The 26,403-nt window shown below is 40.9% G+C and overlaps 1 protein-coding gene and 3 non-coding genes across 7 annotated transcripts in view; all 4 read right to left on the reverse strand.

The window, feature by feature from the left end:
* LOC126385035 (ELKS/Rab6-interacting/CAST family member 1-like) overlaps nucleotides 1-26,403 on the reverse strand; it is a 211,662-nt gene that overhangs the window by 165,905 nt on the left and 19,354 nt on the right. For all 4 annotated transcript variants that reach the window (XR_007569391.1, XR_007569392.1, XM_050036531.1 and 1 more), the window contains exons 3-4: nucleotides 24,070-24,147; nucleotides 22,312-22,467 (exon numbers count right to left, since the gene is read on the reverse strand). Coding sequence is in view for 2 of the 4 variants with exons in the window: in XM_050036531.1 (XP_049892488.1) it covers nucleotides 22,312-22,467; nucleotides 24,070-24,147 (234 nt within the window). In the remaining 2 variants the exon portion in view is untranslated. The remainder of the gene's footprint in view (nucleotides 1-22,311; nucleotides 22,468-24,069; nucleotides 24,148-26,403) is intronic.
* Nucleotides 139-250, reverse strand: trnal-caa (transfer RNA leucine (anticodon CAA)). The gene is made up of 2 exons: nucleotides 213-250; nucleotides 139-184 (listed from the first exon to the last, which is right to left on the reverse strand). It is a non-coding gene; the product is annotated as a tRNA-Leu (tRNA).
* Nucleotides 908-1,019, reverse strand: trnal-caa (transfer RNA leucine (anticodon CAA)). The gene is made up of 2 exons: nucleotides 982-1,019; nucleotides 908-953 (listed from the first exon to the last, which is right to left on the reverse strand). It is a non-coding gene; the product is annotated as a tRNA-Leu (tRNA).
* On the reverse strand, nucleotides 1,239-1,311 carry trnak-cuu (transfer RNA lysine (anticodon CUU)). Its single transcript has one exon. It is a non-coding gene; the product is annotated as a tRNA-Lys (tRNA).

A 26,403-nucleotide genomic window follows, 5' to 3' on the forward strand; every position in this document is an offset into this window, starting at 1 on the left:
TAGGCCGTTTTTTATAGTCTCATTATTTTGTCCAGTCAGTCCGCTATACATATTGCCTGGTCCAGACCTTTGAATTCATGAAAAAGAGAGATATCTGTATCGCTAAACAAGAGGAATGAAGCCTGCAAGTAAAACCTGTGTCAGGAGTGGGATTTGAACCCACGCCTCCATTTGGAGACCAGAATTCCCTTTCACTCAGGAAGGAGTCAATCCTTGAGTCTGGCGCCTTAGACCACTCGGCCATCCTGACAACTGATGAGCGAGTGTCACAAATTACATGTAAAAAAAAAACTTGTAGGATTACAGACTTACAGGAGAGTTGGAAAATTTACTACAAAACCCATAAAGTAAGCTTTCATTGGGTGTTTTTCAAAGTCAAGGATCTCTTGGGAGGACGGGTCCTCCCAAGGAAGGATCCTGCAGAGGCAAGGCAAGAGTCCTTCCTAGCATTCAGTGAACACACATTGGAACAGGCTAACAAGTGTCCCAAGGTGAACTTCATTAACCCTCAGCAGACTGAGGGGGTTTCAGGGTACTGTGATAATTTTGAGACTTTCTAATGTTGTTGTACAATGTTATCAAATGGGGGGGGGGGGGGGGGGTTGATGACAAAGCATCCATCAAATTAGGCCATTTAAGAATCCTTCCTTGACTTTGAGAAAGACAAGTCAGCTTTCAAGGCTGTAACACATTGCAGTTTTTTGTCCAACAAATCCACGGGTAACTGATTTGATGGCTGAACACTTCTCTTTAGAGTCCTTAGTACAGACTGAAGATGGACATAAGAGTGTAATCACTTGACGATTCTGTCTGATAGCAGGCAACTAAATGCGTATATTTTGGGAAAGCTTGTTTTACATAGAAACAAAAAGAGAGATATCTGTATCGCTAAAAGAAAGAAAATTCTTGTCAGGAGAGGGATTTGAACCCACGCCTCCATTTGGAGACCAGAAGTCCCATTCACTTAGGAAGGAGTCAACCCTTGAGTCTGGCGCCTTAGACCACTCGGCCATCCTGACAACTGAAGGGCCAGCTTCACAAGTTACATGTAAATAAAACATAAAGGTTTACAGACTTACAGGAGACTTGGAAAATGTACAACAAAACTCATAAAGTCATTGTCAGCCTTCAAAGAAGCAACACATTATAGTTATTTGTCTAACACATCTACACATCTGGCTTAGGGTCCTCAGCACGGGGTAGACTATGACTGTTTAAGTCTCAGCCTAAAACACCTCCGCCCAACGTGGGGCTCGAACCCACGACCCTGAGATTAAGAGTCTCATGCTCTACCGACTGAGCTAGCCGGGCTATTTCTGACTAAAAAAATGGATCAAATTTGGTCTAGAAATGTCACTGTGGTTTCTTGGTTGGCAATCCACCGATCTAAAGAGCGCTGTGGGGGGACTGACACCAGGCAAACCCTCACATGGATAACCATTTTATAAAGAAATGGATGGAAGAGTTAAATCAGACGATAGATTACTGTTTTTTGCAGAGGCTTTATAGGTGTTCTTGGAGATCTTGGGAAAGGTCTGAAACTGGTAGTACCGATCAGTGTTCAGTTTTTAGTGCCACAGAAGGGCCTCATATTAACTTGCACGATAATGATCCCAATGCAATCGAAAAATTGAGCACCAGTATTGGATCAGTATCCGGTAGACACCCTGAGTTGTGGTATCAGAATCAAGACAGAAAAGGTTGGTGCACCCCTAATGGTTATTGATGCGAACCAGTAAAACCCAAAGAGGCACTATATGGTATTGAGCTATACAAATAAACATGACTTAACTGCAGTGATTCATAGATCAATGTGTTCGTTTAAAAATCACTCAGTTTGATTGATTTGTTCTTGGATCAAAACACACCATGGATCAAAGCTGACATTTGCAATGTGTGTGTGAGTAACTGGCTGACTCAGATAGCATACAGTATGTGTATGTCATCTGGAGTGAGTGAGCGTGTGTGATAAAAGTGTGTTGGCAGGTTAGTATCACTACCATTACAGTTGAGGACAACGTGACATGACTACCCGAGTCAGACAAAAGAAGAGTTTAAACCGTGTGTGTGTGTGTGTGTGTTGTCACTATGATGTCCCCAGGCTTCTGTAAAATGCGTCACACATAACCTGAACAACAGCCAGGCCATCACAACATGAGTCACGGCGCATTTCCAGAGATAAAAAATACACAGGTAGCAAAGTGCCGAGAGAGATTTGCACGAATGAGAGCAGAAGTAAACAGCAGATTTAAAAAAAGGAAAATAAAGTCGAGAGGTTAAAAAAGGCAGAGATGCTATCGCTCCCTTGCAGCCATCGTTAATCAACATTGACGAGGGAACGAACAAGATTAAAGGAAAAAGGGAAAGAGACAGATGAGCAGGGAGGCAAAGAAAAACAGTTCCTAGATATTAAGGAAGAGAAAGGAGGAGAGAATAAAGACAGTGAACACAAATGCACTGCATGCACAAACACACAGAAAACGAACAGGATGAATTAGATTATATCAAAGCAACTGTCTTTTAAGATACAGTAGCTCTGCTCAATGTTGCATGACAGCGAGGGCAGTGTGCTTCCTGCTTCGTCTTCTTCTGCTCTTTATTATATTTCCATTGAGACAGACGTACAGAATGTTGCAATAAAACACCAAGTATTTTCTCTCCTTATTGTGTTTGTTTCTGTGGGTGAGTGGGTTTGTCTGCTGACTCGTACAATAGCACTTCACACACTTGTCGACGGCTGTCTCTTACTTTTACAGCATTATAGGACTTCCCCAAAGACAGAAGGACACAGAGAGACACTAAGGCTGCAACTGAGTTTCTTTCACCTACTGCATTTATAATTCTTAATTAGCTACTGTGTGCAAAAATTAAACTGCCGCAGTATTCTGTGCCATTATTCAACTGTTTTTCACCTCTTGAATGCATATCTTGATTCGCCATAATTCTATTGTTGTTTTATTCGGCTGATGTATATACTGCAGTTAAATTTTCACACTTACAGCCTCAGCACAGTGACGATATATATTCTACTTTTAATATTTCAATTTTTAATATTTATATACTAGTGTTAAACACTGTAGCATAATGCACATTTTATTTTAAAGCACATTTCATTTCTATTTTATTTCATTTTATTGCTTTATATTTACAGGTGGTGAATGATGCATCCTACAGATGCACAGAGACGCATCATCAGTGATGTATCCTGGGTTCATCGGGTGTTTCGGGTAATTTCGGGTAATAATTTCCCCTTGGGGATCAATAAATATGTTCTCAAATGTCATGTTTTGTCCAAAACCAAAATGTATCCAGATTACTGTCACAGAGAAGTAAAGAAACTAGAAAATATTCACATTTAAGAAGCTGAAATCAGAGAAATAAGAGACTGAACTGATTAATCAGTTATCAAATTAGTGGACAATTAATTTGAAGGTTGACAACTAATCAGTTAATCGTTGTGGCTTTAACAGACACAGAGTGACAAAAAGCATCTTTTGCCTCTCTTAAATATACGGCTGGGTGATGTGGAGAAAATCAAACATAATATTTTTGACCAAATATCAATATTGTGTAGATATTGTAGGATTGACAATTACTGCTTTTGTGAAATATTTAGAAAATTAGATTTTTAATAATCATCAGTAATGTGAATATAATGTCTAAGTAAATTCAAGCAAATAACAGAGCAGCTAACACAGTCTGGTAAGTTCGGAATTACATTTTACTGTAATGCAGCCTTTAAAGCCAGGAAAAAACAACACTTAGAATAATTCAATATCAAAAATCTAAGACAGTATCTTGTCTCACCTCACAATATTGATATAATCTAATATATTGCCCAGTCCTACCTTATAAATATTCTCTCTCTAGTTTAATCCCTCCATCTCCATGCCTATTCCTCCCTCCGATATGCAAATACTGACTCACTATCATACAGTGAAAATATGCAAGACTCTAATTTAAGTTTTGATCATTTGTTTCAAGTATTTATCAAAGTTAAACAATTTGACATGTGAGATTTTGCAGCTTTTCTCTGTCCAATCTCATCATGAACTTAATCCTTTTGGGTGTTTTGGCTTTTTGCTCTTATTTTTCTCACACAGTGACCGTGCACACAGAGTTATGGAACAAATTACATCACAATTATCAGTTGCCTCTAAATTTATAGATATTCACACTGTCTTTTATTCAGTCCTTTTAAGTGTGTTTCAAATTCTTTTTGAAGTTGAATCATCTGTAAAGCACTTTGAAGCTGCCTTTTGCCTTTTACCAAAGCAATTAATCCTGTAATAGTGAGAAAAAACACAAGATAAACCGTTAATAAAATAAATCTTTGGTTGCAGCCATAAATATTAAAATAAATGGGATGTACACAGAAAAATGCAGCTATATGTGCCAAAGGGATCGCGTTGTTTCAAATCTTTTTGAAGGTTATTCCAGGTGAGAGGAGCAGAGGACATAAAAGCTTTCTTTCCCAGCTCAGTCCATGCACAAGGAACAGGTAACAGAACTAAATCTTGAGATCTCAGACTGTAGCAACAGACAGATCTCTGTTCAATCAAAGTACAAAAAAGCACTAACATTAATTCCTGTGACACTCTGGAGGTGCCACTAGTCACCAAGCAACCAGTAGCTTTCTCCAAGTTGTCATTCCTAACCTGACAGACGCTTCTTAGGGGGGCGCACTTTGATACAGCAGGAAAACACACACATACAAACACAATCACACAAACACACACACACACACAAAGTCTTAATAGTCTTGCTCACAGAAACATTGCTGAACTCAAGCAAATAAAGTCTGAACACACACACAACTTCAAAGGTTTACATATAAAGAATTCAGAGTCACTCACACACACACACACATACAGGGGCTTGTGCCAGAGCTCCCCTAACACACACACTCAGCTGGAATGCAGAGCTGAGACATGCCAGACCACCAGAGAGCGAGAAGGAAAAGAGGGAGTGAAATCTAAAAAGGAAGCAAGAAACAAAAACAGAAGGGAAGGAGATAAGGAGGCAGCGAAAACAGCGTGTTAGCTGTGTCCAGCAGAAACAGAAGGAGGGATGAAAAGAGAAGGGGAGAGAGCGAGAGAGAGGGTCGGAATACATGTTGTGTTTTTCTTCTCAATTTCTGCTGAGTCGTCTTTCATTCCTCCACCTCTGACCCTGTCAGACGCTGCCTGATTACGCGGGGGACGGAGAGGGCCGGACGCCACTCAAAAGTGAGACAGACATGCAAACACACACGTGTATCGGAGACATTCTGGACATGTGAACATGTTCTAACACACTGTGAGAAGAATCTAATATAAAAAATCACTTATTCACGCTACAGTTTTCCGTCTATTTTCACATTCAAATGATAAAATACCAAGAAAAAGAAATAAATCTGAACCTTGTGCAAATGTGACAATCACACAAACAGGAAGACAAATCAAGCTGACAAATCCTTCCCTCAGACGTCTCAGGGAGGGACGGATAAATTCATCAAGCTGATGTAAACAAGTGCAAGATGGCTAATTATCTTGACTGCAGTGACACTCAGCAAATCAAAACGTGTGAGTCTGATTCAACAGTCTTCATATTTTCTTGGTGGGCATGTTTGGAAACCCTCAGACAGATCGACTGTGCACAAGTTTCTGAATAGGACACACACACACACACACACACACACACACACACAGTGGAGCATCATTCATGACTGTGTTTTCATGCACTTGTGTAACCAGGTTACTCAGAAACCAGAGTTTACAGCGCTCCAACAGCCTCCACTTAAGTGGCCACTCTCAGCGTGAAATCAATAACTACAAATAAAAGATGTGATGAGTCCCCCAACACGCTGCTGATAACAGCCTTCATCAGCACCCCTTTGTATTTTTGTTCGATTCTGACGGGCGTAGGGCTGTTGGCCACCTGTGCCTGTTTTCACTTGAGCTGATATCAGAAACAAAAGTACACACAGGCATCAACTGATCCATATGATCACAATAACACACCACTATCAGCTGCGTTCTTCTTTTTCAACCTTTTGAACTTTTGAGCAACGCACTCCTGAGTTGCTTCTTGACCTCAGAGCAGGTGGAAGAACGTGAAGATGGTGGAAAAATACAAGAGTCTTAGAAAGGCTCACAAAGAAGCTGCAGCCTTTACGGCTGTGACTCACTATCTTTTGTGCTTGTGACTTCTAAAGCAGGTTGAATCGAGCTGCAGTTTTTAGTAGCACGTGTGACTCAACAAATGTCATTATAGTGAACTAAAACTAAACTGAAAAACGAGGTGTGAGTGAACATTTAGGTTAACTGAAATAAAAATGAACTTGACTTAAAAAAAGAAAACAAAAGTTAATTTAAATAATATTGTGCACTTACAAAACTAACTAAAAATCAAATTAAACTATACTGGAAAGGTCTTTCGTTTTAGTCTTTTTCAATTTGCTCAATTTTTTTTGACACATAAAGCATAAGGAGTCATTTGTGTATTGAGACTGGGGTGCCAAAATGAGGGTGAGTCAACTGCCTTTACAAAGTGTTGTGTTTATATTGTAATACCTACTCTGAACTGAGAAAAGCTAAGCTAAAAATTAACATTTAAACAATTAAAACTAAACTGAAACAAGTGAACCCACTCTGGAATCTACCTAACACTTAACTGGATTAAAAACAAAAATAAAAACAAAATAAAAACAAAAAATAATAATAATAATAAAAACACATTCTTAAAGAACCTATGTAAAATAATTTCTAATTAAGGAAAGATTTCTTCTTCTTCTTCTTTCTTTCTTCTTTTTTTTAAATTATCTATTATTATTATTTATTTATTTTATTTTTAACTGATTTCTTCTTGTGTCTTTTTCTATAAATGTATAACAAATCCCCCTTCAGAGTATTTTTGATTTTTGACTTCTTGAATATTTTCTATATTTTTGTATCAGAAATTCTTCATTTTCACTTTTATACTTTTGCCACTGTTTGTTTAACTTTGACAACCCCAATAAAAAGAGTTGGAAAAAAATAAATAAATACAAATTGTAGTAACCCAATTTCACCTCAATCAGAAGGATTAAATTGGGCTTCTCAGGACTTGAATGACTTCAGTAACAGAACGTTTCCAAGAAAAACACTGTAGCTATATTTTGTTGCTGTATCTTTGGAAGCTGAAAAATGTTAAAAGAAATGGTTTAAATTTGCTTTTTATACTCAATATTATGAGCATATATTTTGGCTTTAAAATTAAGTTAAATATGAATTTGTTTATTAAAGCTTTGGCTTGTAATTGTTTCTTTTATTATGAGACTTGGTGCACATGTCATGTACAGCCCCACCTTTAGCTATTAGATGCAAGTAATGTGGGTGCAGTTTCAGTTAATGCTGGGCAGCTAAAGTCAGTGTTAAGATTTCACCCACTTAAGTTCTTTAATGAAGTTCATTAAGAGTCATGTTTGGAACATTTCTGGGTTCATTAAATTAATGATTTAATTTGTGAAGTGACAAGAAGTCCTTGGAAGTGAGTGTCTGATCCTTTTAACGCCAAAGAACTGAAAATAATATCTGCCAAAAAAAGAAAACATGAATACATACCAACATAACGTTACTGAATCAGGGTGCAAGAGAAAAGAACATCTACAGAAATCATATTAATGACCTTTTGTTGTCTAATGAGCGGTCCACATAATTATAACATGAAAGAGAAGAGAAGAAGAGCGGGGAAGAGAAAATCCGCTTGTGAATATGGTGACAATTTTTCCATCCGCTCGTTATCCCCCCCTCAGGCCACTGCTCATCTGTCGTTCAATATTAACCATCTCGGTGTTATTACTCCTCCGTCTCATCCCTCGATTATTCTGCGCTTGCTGGGTGAGTCACGCTGCCCCCACCACCACCACCACCGCCTCACAAACAAACTGTAACAGAAACACACACTTAGATGGACAAACTCACATGTGGAGCGCACAATAGTGCCCACACGCAGACATACTGTTGGAGACAACGGTTGTGCTGTTTGTGTGTATGCGTGTAATGACCGTGAGCACTTTCGCCCACTCAGGCATCAGACAACAGGCAGATTAACACACTCGCTCTTCGTTCTCGGAGGATAAAGGTGGAGGATGAAGAACATAATGAAGAGGAGGCAATCAAATAAGAGGAAGAGGAATGAGGGGAGGAAACACAAGAGGATTCCTCTTTCTTCAAAAGACACGGAGCAAGCTGACGGAGGGAGATAGTATCAGATTGTGTATATGTACGAAAACAAAAGGAGAAAAGTATGGATGAAAGAGAGGAAGAGGCAGGAGATTACAGGAGGGAGAGAATGAATAAAAAATAGCCAAGAGACCCCCAGAAATTTTTCATATGTGCAACAGCATTTCAGGAATTCTATCATGCTGTTGGAGTATAGGCCTATAGGTTACTTGAAAGCCATGTCAATATGGAGATTTAAGGAATTGCGCACTGATATACTCTGGTTTCTTATTTTGCAGTTCATGTTCCCAATTATCTGATGTGTATCGAATTATATTGGTACAGTTCACATATTAAGTTCCAAATTATGTATCTGTATGCATGTACATGTGTTAGGCCAAGGGGTCTACAACCTCTACTGTTAAAGACCATTTTTTTTTTACTTAAAGCCCCGTTTCCACCGAGCAATATGGTAGGTGCTACTTTTTTGCCTTTTTTGTACCAAGTTCCAAGAGCGCAGTGGCAGCTTGCAACTGAGGTTGCTCACGCCGGATGTCCACTGGATCCGTCGCGTGCGGCTGGAATTGGCGGATCACGAGATCATAATGTCACGTGATGATCTGCGGAAACCCTGGAGGTATAAAGACATCAACAAACAAAGGAAAGATTTCTCTGCCTGCCGGACACTGACCACTGTAGGCCATTTCGTGATTTTTCTCTTGATTTTGTGATGTTGATGTAGCGATGTGAAATACCAGAGTTTTCATGGATGTTTTATTTGGAAAATTGACCGGATACTCTCGTCTTTTCTGCGCCTGACTTCCTGTTTGACTCATTTGGTCTGGGCTTCTAGGCCGCGACTAGAACGCGCCACGGTGCTTCTGGTGGAGCAGCTTACATTGACTTGAATGGCCATGATTAGCTGCGGCACCCGTGCCTCGGCCGGATCACGCACGCGATGGATCCAGTGGACATCCAGCTTTAAGCACCGTATCAAAGCCTGTTTATCTGAAATCCTGAGTGCAGAGCTGATCTTCTTCCTGCCGCTGTTTATGAGTGTGTGTAGGCCTATCGTCCGTGGGACAGATGTAAAGCTCTGGGTAGCCCTGCACTAACATGATCAAATTGTGACTGATATTTACGGAATTTGGGAACGATATCTGTCAGCTGTGAGTGGTTGGTCCTCGTCACGTGACATGCATTGCACACTGTGGGTTCCAAAAGTTGAACCCTGTTTATCTCGGGGTGCTCAAGAACACGTGTGAGTTGCGTCAGCGTCACTCTGCCGTTTGAGCGGACCTGACATTGAAAACAATGAATTTGAGGGCGCAAAGAACGCAGTATGTGTACGGCTCACAAGACACCACTTCCTTCATGCTAACTTGAAAAAATGAGCACACCACAGCCTCTTAAAAACAGTAACATTGGCGTCTGATTATTTTTGCCAAGGGGGGCAGCCAATGGGGCAACCCAGCAACTGTATCAAGGGGACCATAGCCCCCACAGCCCTCCCTTGAAAACGCCACTGAAGAAAAGGCGAGAGTGAAATGCTGACCCTAATCAGTCACTCTCAGATGCAACATCAGAGTCCGTAGAGTGTTTACAGAGCATTTGTCTGCATCTGTCACATTTATTTAACATAAACACATTACAGACGTCAACCTCTCTGAACCAGACGGACAGACGGACACACAGTGTGATAGACTGGTATGTATGGATAGATTTTAGAGGGGCAGAGCAGAAAAAGCAGCAGAAGAAAAAGGGGAGTGACTGCACTGTAATTCTGTTCATTCCTCACTAACTCTTCCCAAACCCACTCCTTATAAGGAAAGACATGGCTACCACAGGCCTCCACACACACACACACATGCAGAGAGGGAAAGTGGAGAGAAACCTCACAAAATCACAGCCTTGTAGGAAAAGGAGGGGGAAAATGACCCTCTCTTTCCTTTCAGTTTCAACTCTCTCTTTCTTTCCGCTGTGAAATGAACACAGCGTCTCTGTGAAAGAAAAACAGAGAGGAAAGAGTGCTGTTTCTCTCTCTCTGCATTAAAGTTAAACTTTTATAAGACTCCCGAGTGCAGAAGGCTCCTCCTCTCGTTCTCGGTTATATTCTCTCTCCATGAATCTGCCTCTTGCTCTCTCTGCTCCATTCTTTGCTCTCCCTCCCCTCTGCTCTGTCCATCTGCCTTTTCCTCCCCCCGCTATCACTCCCTGTATTATTTACCTTATTCCCTCTGTCTCTCCATCTCCATCCCTCTCTTCCTCACCTATCTCTCCATCCTGACTAAATAAACACACAGGTTTGAGGACCATCTGTTACTGATGAGCTATCATGTGTGAAAAAACACACACACAAATCCCACCCATCACCCATGCACACACTTTAACGTAGAGATATCAGTCGTGATGAATAAACCTTTCTTTGGGTTTTTTATCTTTTAGTAAGGACGTTTGAACTCGAACAAAATGTGCTGCACGAACACACATGAACCTGGACACACACACATGTACAGTACGCTGAGATGAGCACACACACACACACGGGCACACACGAGAGAGGAACAATGAGTCATATGTTGATGAGCAGAGGATGGAAAGAGGTGCAGACTGCAGGCAACAGAAGGAGGAAGGCGACGCAGGCAGAGAGATAACTGTCACTGTATCTTAAAGAGCCTTGTATCATGTATCAAGGACTGGAGAAAAAATGACTTCTCAAAGCTTTGCTGAGGCTGCACGCTGTCTTTTCCTGAATCATATTCTCACAGTCAAACACATTCACACTCAGATGTGCCAAGTCAAGCTTCACTCCCTCCGCTGTTGACTGGAGAGGAGGCAGCATTTAAAGGAAAAGGCACACAGGCTGCCTCTCGGTTATTCTAGTATTTTGCTTACTTTTAATTAAAGTCTAGGCTTCAGAATAGAGTTGCAATGATAAATCAGTCAGCTGTCAACTATTAAATTAACTGCCGACCAATTTGATGATTGATTTATCAATTTAAGTATTTGTTTTTAAGAAAATAAAACCAAAAATTGCTGATTCCAGATTTTTAAATGTGAATAATTCCTTGTTCTTTACTCCTCTGTGATAGTGAACTGAATATCTTGAAGTTGTGGACATAACAAGAAATCAAGGAGGTCATTTTTGGGCTTTGGGAAACACTGATCAACAATTTGCACCATTTTTTGATATTCTATAGACCAAACAACTAATCAGTTAATCAAGAAAATAACTGACGGATTAATCGACAATGAAACAATCTTTAGTTGGAGAACTACTTCAGAATGAGCTTTGTGTCCCTGTATGGTGGACACAAAAGTATCCTTACTTTGGATTTTGGGGACGATGAACAAGTGGTTAAATTACTAAAATATAAATAAATAAATAAATAAATACAAGTCCTGGGCAGTTTGAAAATCTGTAGACTTTTCAATTTAGAGGAGCTAGAAAATTAAGGTTTATTACAATTTGGGTCTTATTTTTGCAGTTTTCGCCACCATTTTTATCTGTAATAAGAACATTTGAATCTGTTCCTCTATTTTTATCTAATTTCCTGGGTTAAAATTGTTTTTAAACTTGTTTTAGTTTCAATCTTTCTTTATTCATCTACCCCGTATCCATTTATATGTCTCTATGCTCTAATGTGTGTACATATATCTCCGTCTTTGTGAAGCAGTTTGGTGCAAAACCTGTTCCCTTTGCAAAGTGAGATATAAATCATAATTTGACTGATTGAAATAAAATAAACTTGAAGTCTGAAACATTGTATAGTAACTGCTATGAAATGTCACGTCTTCCTAGAGGAAGGTTTCTCTATAAGAGCAAGCACTTGTTAGCTGCTAATGTTAACAATGCTGAACAAACACCAGCCCTGTTCGTCCTGCCCTGCAACTAGTGAGGTAGAAAGTAGGACAAAGATGACATCTCCTAAAATTAAAGTGCTTTGTCAGTATTTTGATTTGAATTGTTGTCATATTTTGTAGCTTAATGTGCATAGTTCATATGGGACGGTGCAAAGTGCCACAGATTTCAGCAGCATTTTAATTATGATTTGGCTACTGAAAAATGCGATTAATGATTTCAAATGGCTCTTTTAATAAGCAACTTTTGGAAGGATGTGTTTGATGCCCTGAGAGCAGTATTCCATCAAAATATCCCCTCAGGGTGATTCTCCTCGAAACAATCCCTAAAGGATTCCAGTGGAGGGCAAAAATTTAGCTATTACAAATCCTCTTGGGGGCTGTGATTAAATGAATCACAGTTAGATGTTGGAATCCTGAACCTCCAACGTACAACATCTGGATTAAAGAAATATTCTGTTTATTTTCCTTACTTTAAGTCTAGTCGAATAGTCTAAGTTTTTAACTTTTGTTTAAATGTCGGGGAAATTAGTCATTAGAAACATCTCTACTGGGAAGCATTACCAAAGCACAGCATTACCAAAAAGAAATTAGATGGGCCAGGAAACACAACCAATCAGACAAAGCCTCAGATGACTTCACATTATTTGGAATATAAAACAACTGCAAAAACAGTTACTCAAACTGCCTGGCACGCTCGCTGTTCATTCATCACAATTTACTGGTTTAAAAATGTTCGCAAATTACTGGTTACAAATTACTGGTTCAATAATAATGACTGTGCACGCACACAGTTTCCCTGTGCAATGAGATCATCATCATCAGATGAGACGACCAAACACAGAAACTTATTTGTCTAATGTGCAGACTGATGTAATCAAACAACAGCAGAGACAGCAGTTGAAAAGCGTGACTCCTGAGGAATGTTTGCAGAATCCCTGTGTGTGTGTGTGTGTGTGTGTGTGTGTGTGTGTGTGCATGTTCAGCTTTTTCTCTCCTCCCCTCTTTACATAAATCCTTCCCCTCCCGTTCCCCTGCCTCATGTGTAACTCCCATCCAAGAGATTCACATCTAATTTTTTCGCAAGAAACCCCAGCAGTCAAAATCTATGATTCAATTCAGTAAAATTCATATTAAATGTTATTAAATGTGGAGCATCAGTGCAATAATGCTACTGTTTTTAGCTCATCTTATTCTTTCCATTCATCCCTAATTTCCTCTCTTTCCTTCCTCCCTCCCTAACTTCTCTCTTGAAATCAATCTATCGCTTCTATCTTTCCACCCACCCTCCCTTTCCGTCACCCATTTCTCCCCTGTCACATCAGCATCCATCAGTCTTTCCATTCCTCCACATTTCATCTGCTGTTTTCAGCTCAATTTCTCCGCGCCACCCATTTATCTCCCCTCCTCTCCGCCCTCCTCCTGGCACTTGTCCCAATGCTTTCCAATTTGATCTATCCTTCTTATCCACTTCCCTAATTTCCTCCTTCATCCTCTTTACGTTTTACACATCTTTACATCTCAATCCATCTTCCTGATGCATTCTTCTCCGCCCAGCCCCCCCCTCTCTCTCTCTCTCTCTCTCTCAGGTCTATGGTGGCTATAGGGATTGCCAGGCGAAGCATTTTTTGCAGCCAGCTGGCACAGGAAATCTTCCTGGTAACTTTTTTTTCTGTACAGTAAATGGAAATCTCGCAGAGGAAACACTTGGCACCGTCGGTTTCTATTGGATTCGAGCTAATCTGAACCCATGAGGACAAGCTCAACGTCAGCTTGGAGTAATGGAATTAGAAAAGCAAGATGCTCGGTTTAAATCCAGGTGTAATAACATTAAGTGCTGAGCGGTGATTATAATTTTTTTACTCAGTCAGCACACAAACCGGTCCAAGGTGTACTCAGAGTGCATTTATGTGTTTTAGTGCAGCCTTTTGCCTTTTATTTAGAGCTGTAGTAAACTGTTTATTCAGTGTGCTCAAGTGAATAAATGTCTTTGTGATTATTTAACTTGTCTCAGATGGTTTAAGCGTCTCCACAGAAAAACTTCTGGTGGCACCGTCCGTTAACACATTAACCCGAAAGCCTGATTTACTGCCATGTTCATAGGGTGGAAAATACACTCAAGTGCCAGTCTGTGTCTCCTCTGCGCCGTCTCTCTAACTTTGTCGCTCCGAGCTACAGAAGAAAAAGGCTGAATAAAAGAAGGACGACAACAAAGGAAGGAGAAGAGAGGAAAGACAATCTCTCTCTTCTCTGTCATCATCCCACTCTTGACCTGAGGGGAAAGTGCTGCCCAGGTGTAAGGGGCACTGTGCTCACCTGTCTGTTTGGGTTAACCTCCTCTCTCTCTCTCACACACACACACACACACACACACACACACACACACACACACTGAGAGAAAGAGCTGACAAACCACCAAACTTTTTGCCCACTGGTCTCAGCAGTTAGTGAATTTGCCACTTTTATTCCACCAAATACAAAACACAGCCACTGCCCCTGAATTTTCCTAATCGACCAATAGTTTTAGGGCCATTAGTCAACTAGTCTCCCGCATGTTTACGCTATTAATCAAATTATTAAATTATATATTTTGGGTTGGAAAACACTATGGATTGAGTTCAAGTTCAACATTGTTAACACTGTGCTACATTACAGAGAAACACAAAACCGTACTAATGATCCTTCATTAATATAGGCCTATATTTTATCTACAAGTGCACGTCACACACTGAGCGAGCCGCCTGTTAATGACGCTGTGGGCTAATGGGCATGTAGCTACTTCCATGTTTCAGATGATACGTCATGTTTGTAGTCGACCAATGAAGATGAGTTTACATATCACCTTGGGTTCGTCCTTCACCTTCTCAAAATGATCCCACACTTTGGATTTCCTGCCCGACATGTTATTAACTAGCCTGTGGAATAACCGCAGGTACCAGCCCTGGAAATTAACCTGACTCCTGTCTGACTGCTGAGCGTGGACACTTCCTGTGTCTGTCCTTTCAAATTAAACTCCCACATGGTCCAGTGATATAGGTTTTGATTTATTTTGACAAGGCACAGCTCCTAATAGTTTCACTTTTGTTTAGGGCAGGGTTCGACATAAGCAATGGCCCGATGGCCCAGGGCCAATCAAAAAGTATGTCGGGCAAGTTGACTTACCAGTCAGTGACGCTATAAGGGTTTTTTTTTTTTGTTGTTTTTTTAACCACTCAGCACGCCACAGGTCAGAGCTCAGTGAGACGTTCTATGCTCAGCATGCCCGAGAAACTAACTTACTCATTTCCTCAGTAAAACTCTAACTTTCAGTCAGTAAAACTTTCAGTTGGTATAGCCTACTAGATGATCGAAAATGACGTCGAAGAATGTGTATGAGGCTACGAAAAGAAAGAGAGGGTTCCGTGCCTCTTGGAAAACGGAGTACACCTGGGCGGAGGAGGGTGATGGTACTGGCATGTACTTTTCAGTTTGCCGCAGATTCCCAGCCAAAGCTGACCGAATGGGCTCGTTTTTCAATGGGACAACAAACTACAGAAAGCAGGCGTTAGACGCACACAATAATAGCCGCCAGCATTTGCAATGTGTGCTGGCAAAGGTTGCAGACAACTCATCAAAGGGGCCGCTTCATGTCTGGACCCAGCGTGCAAACAGTGAGACCATCCAACGAGTGGAAAAATTAGTGAACACAGCTTTCCACATCGTGAAAAGTGAGCTCCCATTCATGTCCTATGAAAAAACGGTCGCCCTTCTGAAGAAGAATGGAGAAGACGTTGGCTCTCAGTACATCACTGATGTAGCATGTCGAAGGTAAGAGTACTAGTGGCTACTCAGCTAGCCAGCTAGCTAGCTAGCTACTGCCAGCTGCTTAAGCGCAACTGACTGGAGGAGCAACCTGAGTGTCCACACACTGACACGGCTGCTCTTCATTAGCCTGAAGGGGCCTGACATGGAGCACTTCAATGCCATGCCAGTAGTGAGGAGGTGGCTCAAAGAGGCAGAAAGAAGGCGCGTTCAGTGAAAAGAATTGAACAATTAATCTCTATTGTTTAGTTTGTACAATGTGTACACACAAATGAAAATGAAATGAAATGAAAAATGGAGTTAAATGAATGGAAGTTAAATTTTTTCTCTCTCTCTCTCTCTTTTTTACTTAGGCCAGTAAGAATATACAAGGGGCCAGTAAAACTCTGAACTAGTGGGGAAAAAATGTTATGTTGAACACTGGTTGTCTTTTTTTCTGTGACTAAGCGACCATTGAAATCTTGCCGACTAATGACCTTTCTGGTCGACTGACGTTTGCTCAACTATTAGGGGGCAGCTGTGAAATCAGTCTCATGATTCCTGAACCACCACAGAGGAGACATGTCTTCTCCCTCTCTGGCAGACACACACAAACACCTTTATCCCCAGCCAGCATCTTGAGTATTAGGCTAAATAATTGAAGAGAATAAAAACAGTGCAGCAGTAAAAGTACAACAGCCAGTGGCTGCTGCACACTCTCTAACACACACACACATACACACAAGCACAGCTCCTGAATCACACCACCGCCACGTACCTTCTATTTCCATAAAACATGCACAAATTGTTGCATGCAAACAAACACGCTTGATAAAAATAGAAAAGGGAGATGGATGCAGTGCAGAAAAGTTCTTTACAATACATGCACAGAAACTGCACGTGCACGTACTGTACACGAGCAAATACAAATACACAATTATAAACATGCAGGCAACTGTGCAATTAGCGCCTCCAGACACACACACTTGTGTATACAAAAAGCCCAATTGTCCTGACACACACGTAAGCCTGCCAACAAACACGCAAGGGCACAGATTCCCTCCTGGTACAGCACTCTCTCTCTCTCTCTCTCTCTCTCTCTCTCTCTCACACACATACAAACACAGCAATATGTCCAAATTAACATATACAGACACATGTACATATGTACTGTACGTGCATGTGTACATAAACACATGTAAATCTCACACACCTCAAACATTTATGACAGTGCTGACAAAGCCTAGTCACCGCGAACAAACATACAGTATACACTCTCTCTCACACACACACTCCCACAGTCACACACATGCCGGTTCTGACGTCAAGTCGCTCGCCTGGAGTACAGTAGATGATAGATTGCATCTAGCAGCCCCAGAAATGGACAGACAGAGTGATTATTGTTCAGTTGGTGTGATTCAGCACTGGCACAAACCATGTCAGACAGAGAGCGAGAAGAAGCGCACAGTCTGTTCTAAAAAAACGTAATGCTTAAAATTAATTAATGTGCTCGATACACGTATCATATTACATCTTATTGTGATGATTTTGTGTCAATTTAACCCTTAAAATCATGGATTTATTTTAAAGGAGCAGTGTGTAGGAGGGCGACAACTACCGATAGCAACCAGCTGAAACTTGTGCCAAGCGTGAACTCCAGGTTGCGATTCTTTTTATTCTATGGTCTTTTAATCATCTTGTTTGTTAGTTTGTTCTGTTTTGTTTGGTTTGGTTTCAGTTGATTCCCTCTGTGGTCATTGTTCAGAAGGTTTTTTAATGGGAGCCGAATTATTAGCAGAGGTTTCTTCCTCTCCAAAACAAACAGACCAGGTGATATGAAAAAAAAAGTAGTTTCATGATACAAATCAGTGTTTCTTCTATGCTGTTCGGCTAGTCACAGACAGGCCACTAGCCTAGCATCTGCCAAAGGGTGCTCACCTTTCCTCTCTGATAACTTAAGATCCCGACGTTCAGGAGGTTTTTATCGGGATCTGAATTATCCTCTCAGAAACAAAGAGATCCAGTGATTTAAACCAGGAAAAACACTCTTTCACGCTAAAATATCAGTGTTTTTCTGATGCTGCTTGTCACGGAAGGGCTGCTAATTACATTGGCCAATATAAGAACCTGATTGAATGGCCCTATCTAGAGCCAGTGTTTGGTTTTTCCATTCTAGGCTACTGTAGAAACATGGCAGTGCAACATGGTGGACTCCAAGGAAAAGGATCGCTACGTAGACATAAACGGCTCATTCTAAGGTGACGAAAAAGCAATGATTCTTATTTTCAGGTGATTATACACTTAAGAAAACATAGTTATTATATTATATTCCATGTCTGCCAGTGTATCCCCCAAAATCCAACACACTGGACCTTTAAGGGAACTATGGTAACAGATTGGAAACAGTGCTTCTGAGTTGAACCCTGAATGTCATGGTTACAATCATGAATGCTCACTGCTGCTTGCCTTCTGCCTGAGTGTGCAAACTGACCACTGTTAGCACTGCAGAAGGTAGGTGGGAAAAGAGACAAAATGTGTGTGTGTTTTTGTGTGAGACCGAAAGAAACTAACTAACAGAGAGAACAAAAGGACAGAAAGAAGCATTCCACAAATTCCTTCATCTCTCTCTTTTTTTCCGAGCTTCTCTTTCTGTGCGAAACATTGTACCTACCTGCTGTGATCAAAGAGGTGGAACCAATTGGCTGAACACGCTCACACTCACATGCACGTGCACAACTGAAACTAAAGCAAGGCGGCGCACTGAAAGTGACAAAGGAGACAGACAACACTGACCGGGGCTAAATAGAGCAGGCATGTGTGTTCAGATCAATAGATGTATTAGACCAGGGTGTGTCCATTCTACTGAATCGAGTTCTGTGGCAAAGCTGCTCCACAGGCCCAGATGGAGAGCGAGGAGAGAGGAGAGAAGGACAGGGGTCATGATAGAGAGGGAGTCTGAAGGTGGGCGTGAAGTAGTGAGACAGAGAGAGAACGAGATGGAGAGTGTGGTGACAATGAGGAGACGCTGTGGTAAGAGAAAATTAGTGGATGTGGGAAGTGAGACAAGAGAGAGCAACTGGCAGTGCAGAGGGAAAGAATGATAATTTAAAGCTCAGTGGGGAAGCCACACAAAAGAGCTTCCCATCTAATCTAACTGTCACCTGAGTCTCACCAGACTCTGTAGTTTCCCCTCAGCGCTATGAGCATTTCTGGACTAAAATGAATCACCACAAATTGTAATCATCGCTTATTTTCAGACTTGAATAATCACACCAAACAAAATATGCACATTTTTATCAAAATATACAACAAGACATTTATAAAAATGACAATCCTTTTTTTATATCTGCCCACGCAGCAACCTCCAGAGCTAAAAATGAAGCCAACAGGGACGTGCCAGGAACTGCAGTTCCTAAAATGGCCACTTGAGGCTGGCTCCAAGAGTGAGTCAATCTCCATAGATAACCATGTTAAAGTACACGACTGTACAGCAGAAATAAACATGTTCACAGCCTGGTACAGAAACAGATTCGGTCTCTTTAGCGCATTTAATGTTCAGGACAACTGTGCGAGGGTGAATTTTTACATAACTCACCCATTTAAATGTTATTAAGGCTTAAAGTTATGCATAATAAGTCTTGGTGTGATCCTTGATTTAGACCTACATTAACAACATCATTTTTCCACCTCAGACACATCGCCAAGATACGACTATTTCTGAATGAAAAAGATGCTGAGAAAGTGATTCATGCCTTTATTTCAAGCCGACTCGACTCCTGTAATGCACTTTTTACCGGCCTCCCAAAAAACACCACAGAGAGACTTCAGCTCATTCAGCACTCTGCAGCTCAGCTATTAACCAGAACCAAGAGGAGAGAGCACGTCAGGCCCGTCTTACCTGCTCTGCACTGACTTCCTGTTACATTTCCAATTTGTAAGCTCCTCCTCCTTGTATACAAAGCCCTAAAAATGGGCTAGGACTGAGCTACATTGCTAACTCCCTTGTGAACTATTTGACTCCAAGAACACTGCGATCATCTGCTGATGTTTAATTGGAGGTTCCCAGCAACAGCCTGAAGAAGATCGGGGATGCAGCCTTTGTCAATTATGCCCCAAAGCTATGGAACACACTACCCATAGATATCAGAGAAGCCAGATCAATACATGATTTTTAAAAGAAAGCTAAAAACCCATCTGTTCAGTCTGGCCTTTAACTCGCTTTGACTTTCCTGATACAGGTCTGAAACTCTTTCTTTTTACACTTCACACTGCTGCAACAAATTTAAAATCTTACTTGATTTTATGATTTATAGTTTACATTTCTATGATTTTATGAATAATTTTCGTTCGTTGATGAGTCACTACCTCTCCAGCAACAATGGTTGGTGTAGCCATAGCTGTCGCTCTTTCAGTATGTTTTCAGTTCATGGAAGTTAACTGTAACATTTTGGTTGCCTAAAAAGCGTTTGGTTGTACTATAGAGCCTCTGAGGAGTCAGATGTCCAGTGTTTCTTTTAAGTACATTTGTTTTTATGGTTTTATGTCTGTTTTTTAGCGAGCCAAAATTAGCATTAGCTGTAAATGCACTGTGCTAACCAAGCTAGCAGCTAGCGTTACGGTTAGCTCCACTCTCTTCTCCAAATAAAGTCACTTCTGACTCTGGAAGATGGCGATGGCTAAAATGCCAAATTCCAGGCTTTAAACCAGTAGTCCAAAAATCAATAGCTGACGTCAGGATGCTACATGCATTATTTTATACAGTCTGTGGATGTTTCTAACAAGTACAAACACGAGTTTAGGAGTGTTCGTTACTCTGGTTTTGGATCTATGGCGACACATTGTAAGAATATAAGAGTAAAGGCAAAGGCAGACAGAAGGAGAGGAAGAGACAAAGACCGAGGCGGGCGGAAGAGAGGTAAAGATAGTGGGCTGAGCGTGAAGGAGGAGGTGAATAAGTGTGGAAGCGTGGAAGGAAAGAAGGAGAGAGGGAGGAAGGACCGAGGGTGGAGATGAGATGTGCATTCCTCAGCAGGGGCGTGACCCGGCGTGCATGTGTGTGTGTGTCAGCGTGCACACATCCCAGAATTACTGGGAGGTAACTTAATTCAATTTCTAACACGGAGATGATGGCGAAGACAGAGAGAGGAGGGGAGGTAGGGAGGCAGGGAGGGAGGGAAGCGAGAGCTGACTCACCGTGCGATGACAGAAATAGAAGAAGAGAAGAGGAATGAGTAAAAAAAAAAAAAAAAAAAAGGAGCGAGGGGACGGAGGAAAGCCAGAGACAAACAGAAAAAGAGGGCGCTTGAAGAGAAGGAAAGTGACGGGATAATGAGAGCAGGAAATGAAAAGGATGCCTTGGGTTAAAAGGGTGTGATTCGTCTGGAGGAAGAGAAAGGGAATGAAAGTGGAAGAGATTAAGAGCGGGAGAACACATATTTCCCAACATTACAGATCAGAAAATACACGTCTCAACATGCACTCACCATAACAGCACACACACACATCCAAAGAGGTGTGTGTGTGTACGTGTGAAGGCAACTGAGGTTTTTGTAGTGTGTGGCAGGAGGCCAAGTACATGATAGATTGATCAGCTTATCATCTGCTCCTTTGTTCTCACACACGCTGCATCACTTTGAATAAGTGTGCACTCACAAGACACACACTCAGAGATTTATAGATGCACGCACACACACGCACGCACACACACACACACACACACACACACCAAACTGGCTCTAAATTTTCTTAGAGAGTGATTTAATATCTAGTGATGTAATTTCACAACCTGAAGTCCTTCTCCACGTATTACTTCAACGGTAAATTTGTCTCTCGGGAGTCTTCGGAGTAACATCAAAGCCCTGAATAATTTCAAGTGCACACACGCGCGGAGATAAGAGCACCTGTTAATGACCGAAATGTAGCGAGGAACAAGCGCTGGTTTCCAAGATGACAGCGTGTGAAATGAGTCACTGCGAGGCAGCGTGTGTGCATGTGTGCAAATCATCCCTTGTATAATATTACAGCCTCCTGCCAGACTGGCTGCGTCTCCGTCTCATCCAGATGGCTTCTGAAACCAACAGACAGCTGGGAGTCCCCGACCAGGCCGCTCCCGCTTCATCCATTTACCCGTCTTCAAGGCCGAGACAAATGCACCAGAACAATCCATGAAATTATCAGGACATGCTCCCCTTTGTGCCGATCCCTAAGTGTTACTGTTAGACAACACTGAGGAGAAAAACTACACCACAGACGGATGAAGCAAAGCAAACGTAAAGGAATGAGGTTTTGAGCTGAAGGTAATTTCCTACTTGGATTTCCTAAATGTCCACGTCCTGAATTCGCTGCAGTGACAATGAAACGAACCCAAACTTGGCCACAATATTTGCTTTTGACACACTGATCCTTTCATCACTGTCCATTTGTTACAGGTTTTGAAAGTGATTCACACACACAGGTGCATACACGCATACAGATGCCTCTTTCCTACCTGTGTTTCCTCCTGCACCACTCTGTACTGCTCCTTCCACACGGCCATCTTCGTGGCTTCGTCCTTCCTCAGCGCCCTCTCTTTCTTCAGCTCCGGACTCCAAAACGTCTTTATGGAGTTCATAGAGGAGCTCAACTTGGACTCTTTGGCCTCCAGCTGAAAGAAATTAACAACAAACATCGGGACTTTGTTGTGATAAATGTCAGGGCATTAAACATCCTTGATCACTGACGACAAATCAACTCGCCTAATTAGTTTGTCCTTAAAGCTATAATCTTTGTTTAAAGTTCAAGACATCAGAATTCCCAGAGTGACACAAGTAAATAAACAAGAAGCACAAGATACCATAAATTGTAAAATAAATGGACCTAACGTCAGGGGACTCCCTAAAAACTTGGTATTTCACCAGCAGAGTGTTGTTTGCCTGATTAACATCCTCAGCTTGTCCTCTCGTCTTTTTTTTGGATAAGCTAGCAAAACCATAACCTGAAACGTAATTTTTTAACCTTACTTTTGCTTTAACTTTGAGATTAAGCCTTCAGGTTAGCTCATATCTAAGTGCAACTTTAAAAAGAGATGATTTTTTTAACCTTTTTTTGATCAAAAGCCCTTTTTAGATAGGAATTGTGCAAATTTGCAGGAAAGCCCAATCAGTCTTTTGTCAGCATTGGCAGTATAAAAACAAAATCGGGGAGTGCAGCAAAATGCCGCCTACCTACTTTTGTTTATACAGAATGCGCCTTTTTCGGGGCAATGGGGGGCGTGAGCAAGTAACAAAACGTGTAGCTCACTGTGTGACGTAAACAGTGACGTGGGAGGGAAGCCGCGGCTGGTCAGTCTTTCTGCGATTCTCTTGTAAGTCAGCCCATCCTTCACGGTCCCCGTCATCTGACGGTTAATGGCCTCTTCACTTGCGAGGACAAGGAGGGCGCGCAATTCCTTGTCTCCCCAGTTGCTCATCTTTACGGTGTCTGTCAGGTTTGCGTTTCCCTCTTGCTACTAGCTGCTCACTAATTCCTGCTATCAGCTGTTTCCTGTTTATCCACCACCAGTGGCTCGCACGTGCGGCGTCATCAACAGCTCCTCGCACAAGTCTTCAACAGCCCCTCCTGTTGTGGAAGGCCGCCTCGGTCTGTTTAAACTAAAAGGGTTCCGCCAATATGACTACCCTACGAGGCGGAAAATTGGGCACCTCGGATCAACTCGCCAATCCGGCTCTGTATGTATAAGCGCTCGCAGCTTGCCGGCAAAACGGCCCAACATTCGCGGAAAATTAATTTAAGTTACTAGCAGTTTTATACAAATTTTCAAACCATCATAATCTTATACTGGAGAATGTGTACAACTAAATAGCTTTAAAATATATTGATATTTAGATGGACTAAATTATGTCCAACAACAAAAATCTTTACAAGGCAGACTGTTTCCATGCACATAGATGTGAAACTAAAAATACAAATTCTAGAAAACATGAACAGCATATTCTGAATGCCTTCATACTTGATACAAGCATCAAATAAACTGATTTCATATTGTACTCATGCATACCATTCAGACCAGTGTTCTGCGCTCTATCAAAGGTGCATGTAGGTTATCATATAAAATATGAACCTGCATTCAGAGCACAGTCTGACGCTGCTCGTCGGAACATGTGCTGCTGCGTCCAGCCAAACCACACCCTTCCAGGTGGAACACCAAGTTTTTAAAGAGTCCCCTATCTTCAGAGAAGTGTGTGTGTATATGTGCAGGTGTCCTTACTTCTCTGCGTAGCAGCTCGTTCTCTCTCAGCACTTCTCTTAGCTGTGTCTGCAGATCTGACATTGCGCCGTCTCTCACCTGATAATACACACAAACACACAGTATCCATCATTAACATCCACATTTATGTTCCTGTCTTACATTATAAACATGTTATGTATCTGCAGCTGTCACTGCTACTGATGACTCTGCCGAGACACAAATATTACTAATCAAATATGGAAATAAGGACTTAAATATTGTATGTGAAGCACTTTGAGACTGTTATGGTGATTAAAACTTATTAAAACTACAAATATGGATGCTGATATTTATGATAATGGAGAGTATTTTACAAGTTGTAAGCACAATTTCGTCATACAGTACACACCTTACTGCAGTATTAATGAGGAAGTGCACCACATGAAAATGTTTAATTCATCTTGACACCAGGACACCAGTGCACCGAAGAATTAAAAATATCTTGGATTAATTTTTAAACGACGACCAGACTCTGCTTTGCTTTTGAAAAACTTTGCTTTTGAGTGTCTTTCAGTTCTGCAAGGTAGAGTAAGTTAACATTTTAACATCATTACATGGATGTAACATACAAAAGAGAAAGGCTATAAGGAAATAGGAGTTAAGGAGAGATGAAGAGAGGGTTTGTGTTTGAGAAATAATTAGAAGTTGAGCGGGGAGATATGGGAGAGGAAGGAGAGATGCATCTTGGAGAGATGAGCTCTCAGGTTATGACTAATGGTGAAGAGGGAGTAGGAGGGCAGACCTTAGTCTATTTAAACTTACCGTATGAAAACCCACACAGCTCTTACATTATTTAGTTGAAGCGTGACTTCAGAGGAATATTTTAACCCTTCAACAGTTAGCTGAGTTTTGGTTTAATACCTTGAACCACCCAGCTCCACTGCTACATGGAACAGGAGGGTAATTCATGTGTGACAAAACATTTGGCCTGCTAAGTGCAGCTGATTTAATCTTTTATCTCTTTATGTTTCTCTTCTGTGCTCTCAAAAAAATGAGACAAAGATTATCTACACCCTTAATCAGTTTGATATTTCAATTTTATAGTACTTTATACTTCTACGCCGCTGCAGTTTAGATGTAATTATTGTACTTTTTACTTAACTACATCTTTTATTAAAATACAGTCAGTATTAGTAAAGGTTAAGATACCCAGCAGTATATAAAGTTATTCAGCATAGCTCCATCTTTACCAGCTGCAACATGATCAAAGTGATGTACACATTACTGCATCAATAACTGAGTCATTTAATATATATTATTCTGAAATGGGTTGTTCTGCATGATGAGTACTTTTACTTTTGGTACTTTAGGTATATTTTGGTGCTAACACTTTTACTGGAGTAAGACTTTGAATTACTTATAACAAAGGTTATCAATTAACTAAAACAAAAGGTTATCAATTACTAAAATGCAACTAAAAACTTAAACTAAGTCTAGGTGTGAAAAAACACTAGTTTACTCGAGTAAAAACAAAAACTGACCTAAACAATATTGCGTGCTGATGGAACTCACTAAAGTAAAAGAAAATATACAGGTAATGTCTTTCACTTTAGTATTTGTCAATTTGGTCAAATCTGTCAACACGACAAGCATGAGGAGACACTGGTGCATGTGTTTATTGAGACTGGGATGTCTCTGTGTAACAGGGTCAATTACACAGTAGTTACATGTGGAACAGAGTCAAATGTACATTTGTAATATTATGTATGTTACTTACACAAAATTTGTTTCAGTTGTTATTACCTGACACGCTCAGGCCTCTGTGGTCAATATGTGGAACGTTTGATACTCAGTTTCTGTACCCTCACCTATGAGGGTACCCCACCTATAAAGGGTTGTATCCTGCCTTATCTCTCCCCTTTAGCTGTTGTACTCCATGGGAGAGGTAAGTGACATTGCTGTCGTGGTAATTTCCATGTTTTAGCGCTGTTGCGCTGTTTATAAGTTCATTTTATTTTATTTTATAATCCTGTGTCACTTAATTTGTGTTGGGGCTCAAGTTATATTGTTGTAATTGACAGAGGATTTGGTTTTTTACCCCATTTTTAAATAATAAAAACTCAACTGAAATAAGCAAACCCTCCCTGAAAACAAAAACTATAAACGAAATAAAATCAAAAACTAATTAAAACCACAACTCGTAATGTCTCTGCTTGTAACAGAGTGTGTCTACACTGCAGTATTACTACTTTACTTAAGTAAAAGATCTGAATACTTGATCCACCACTGTGTAAGAGTGGTATTGATTTTCTGATCTAACGCTCAGCAATGAAGTGCATGAGCCAATTTCCCAAAACTATTCCTTTAATGCTA

The sequence above is a fragment of the Epinephelus moara genome, chromosome 23, assembly GCF_006386435.1.
Source record: "Epinephelus moara isolate mb chromosome 23, YSFRI_EMoa_1.0, whole genome shotgun sequence".
In the NCBI taxonomy this organism is placed as follows: Eukaryota; Metazoa; Chordata; class Actinopteri; order Perciformes; family Serranidae; genus Epinephelus; species Epinephelus moara.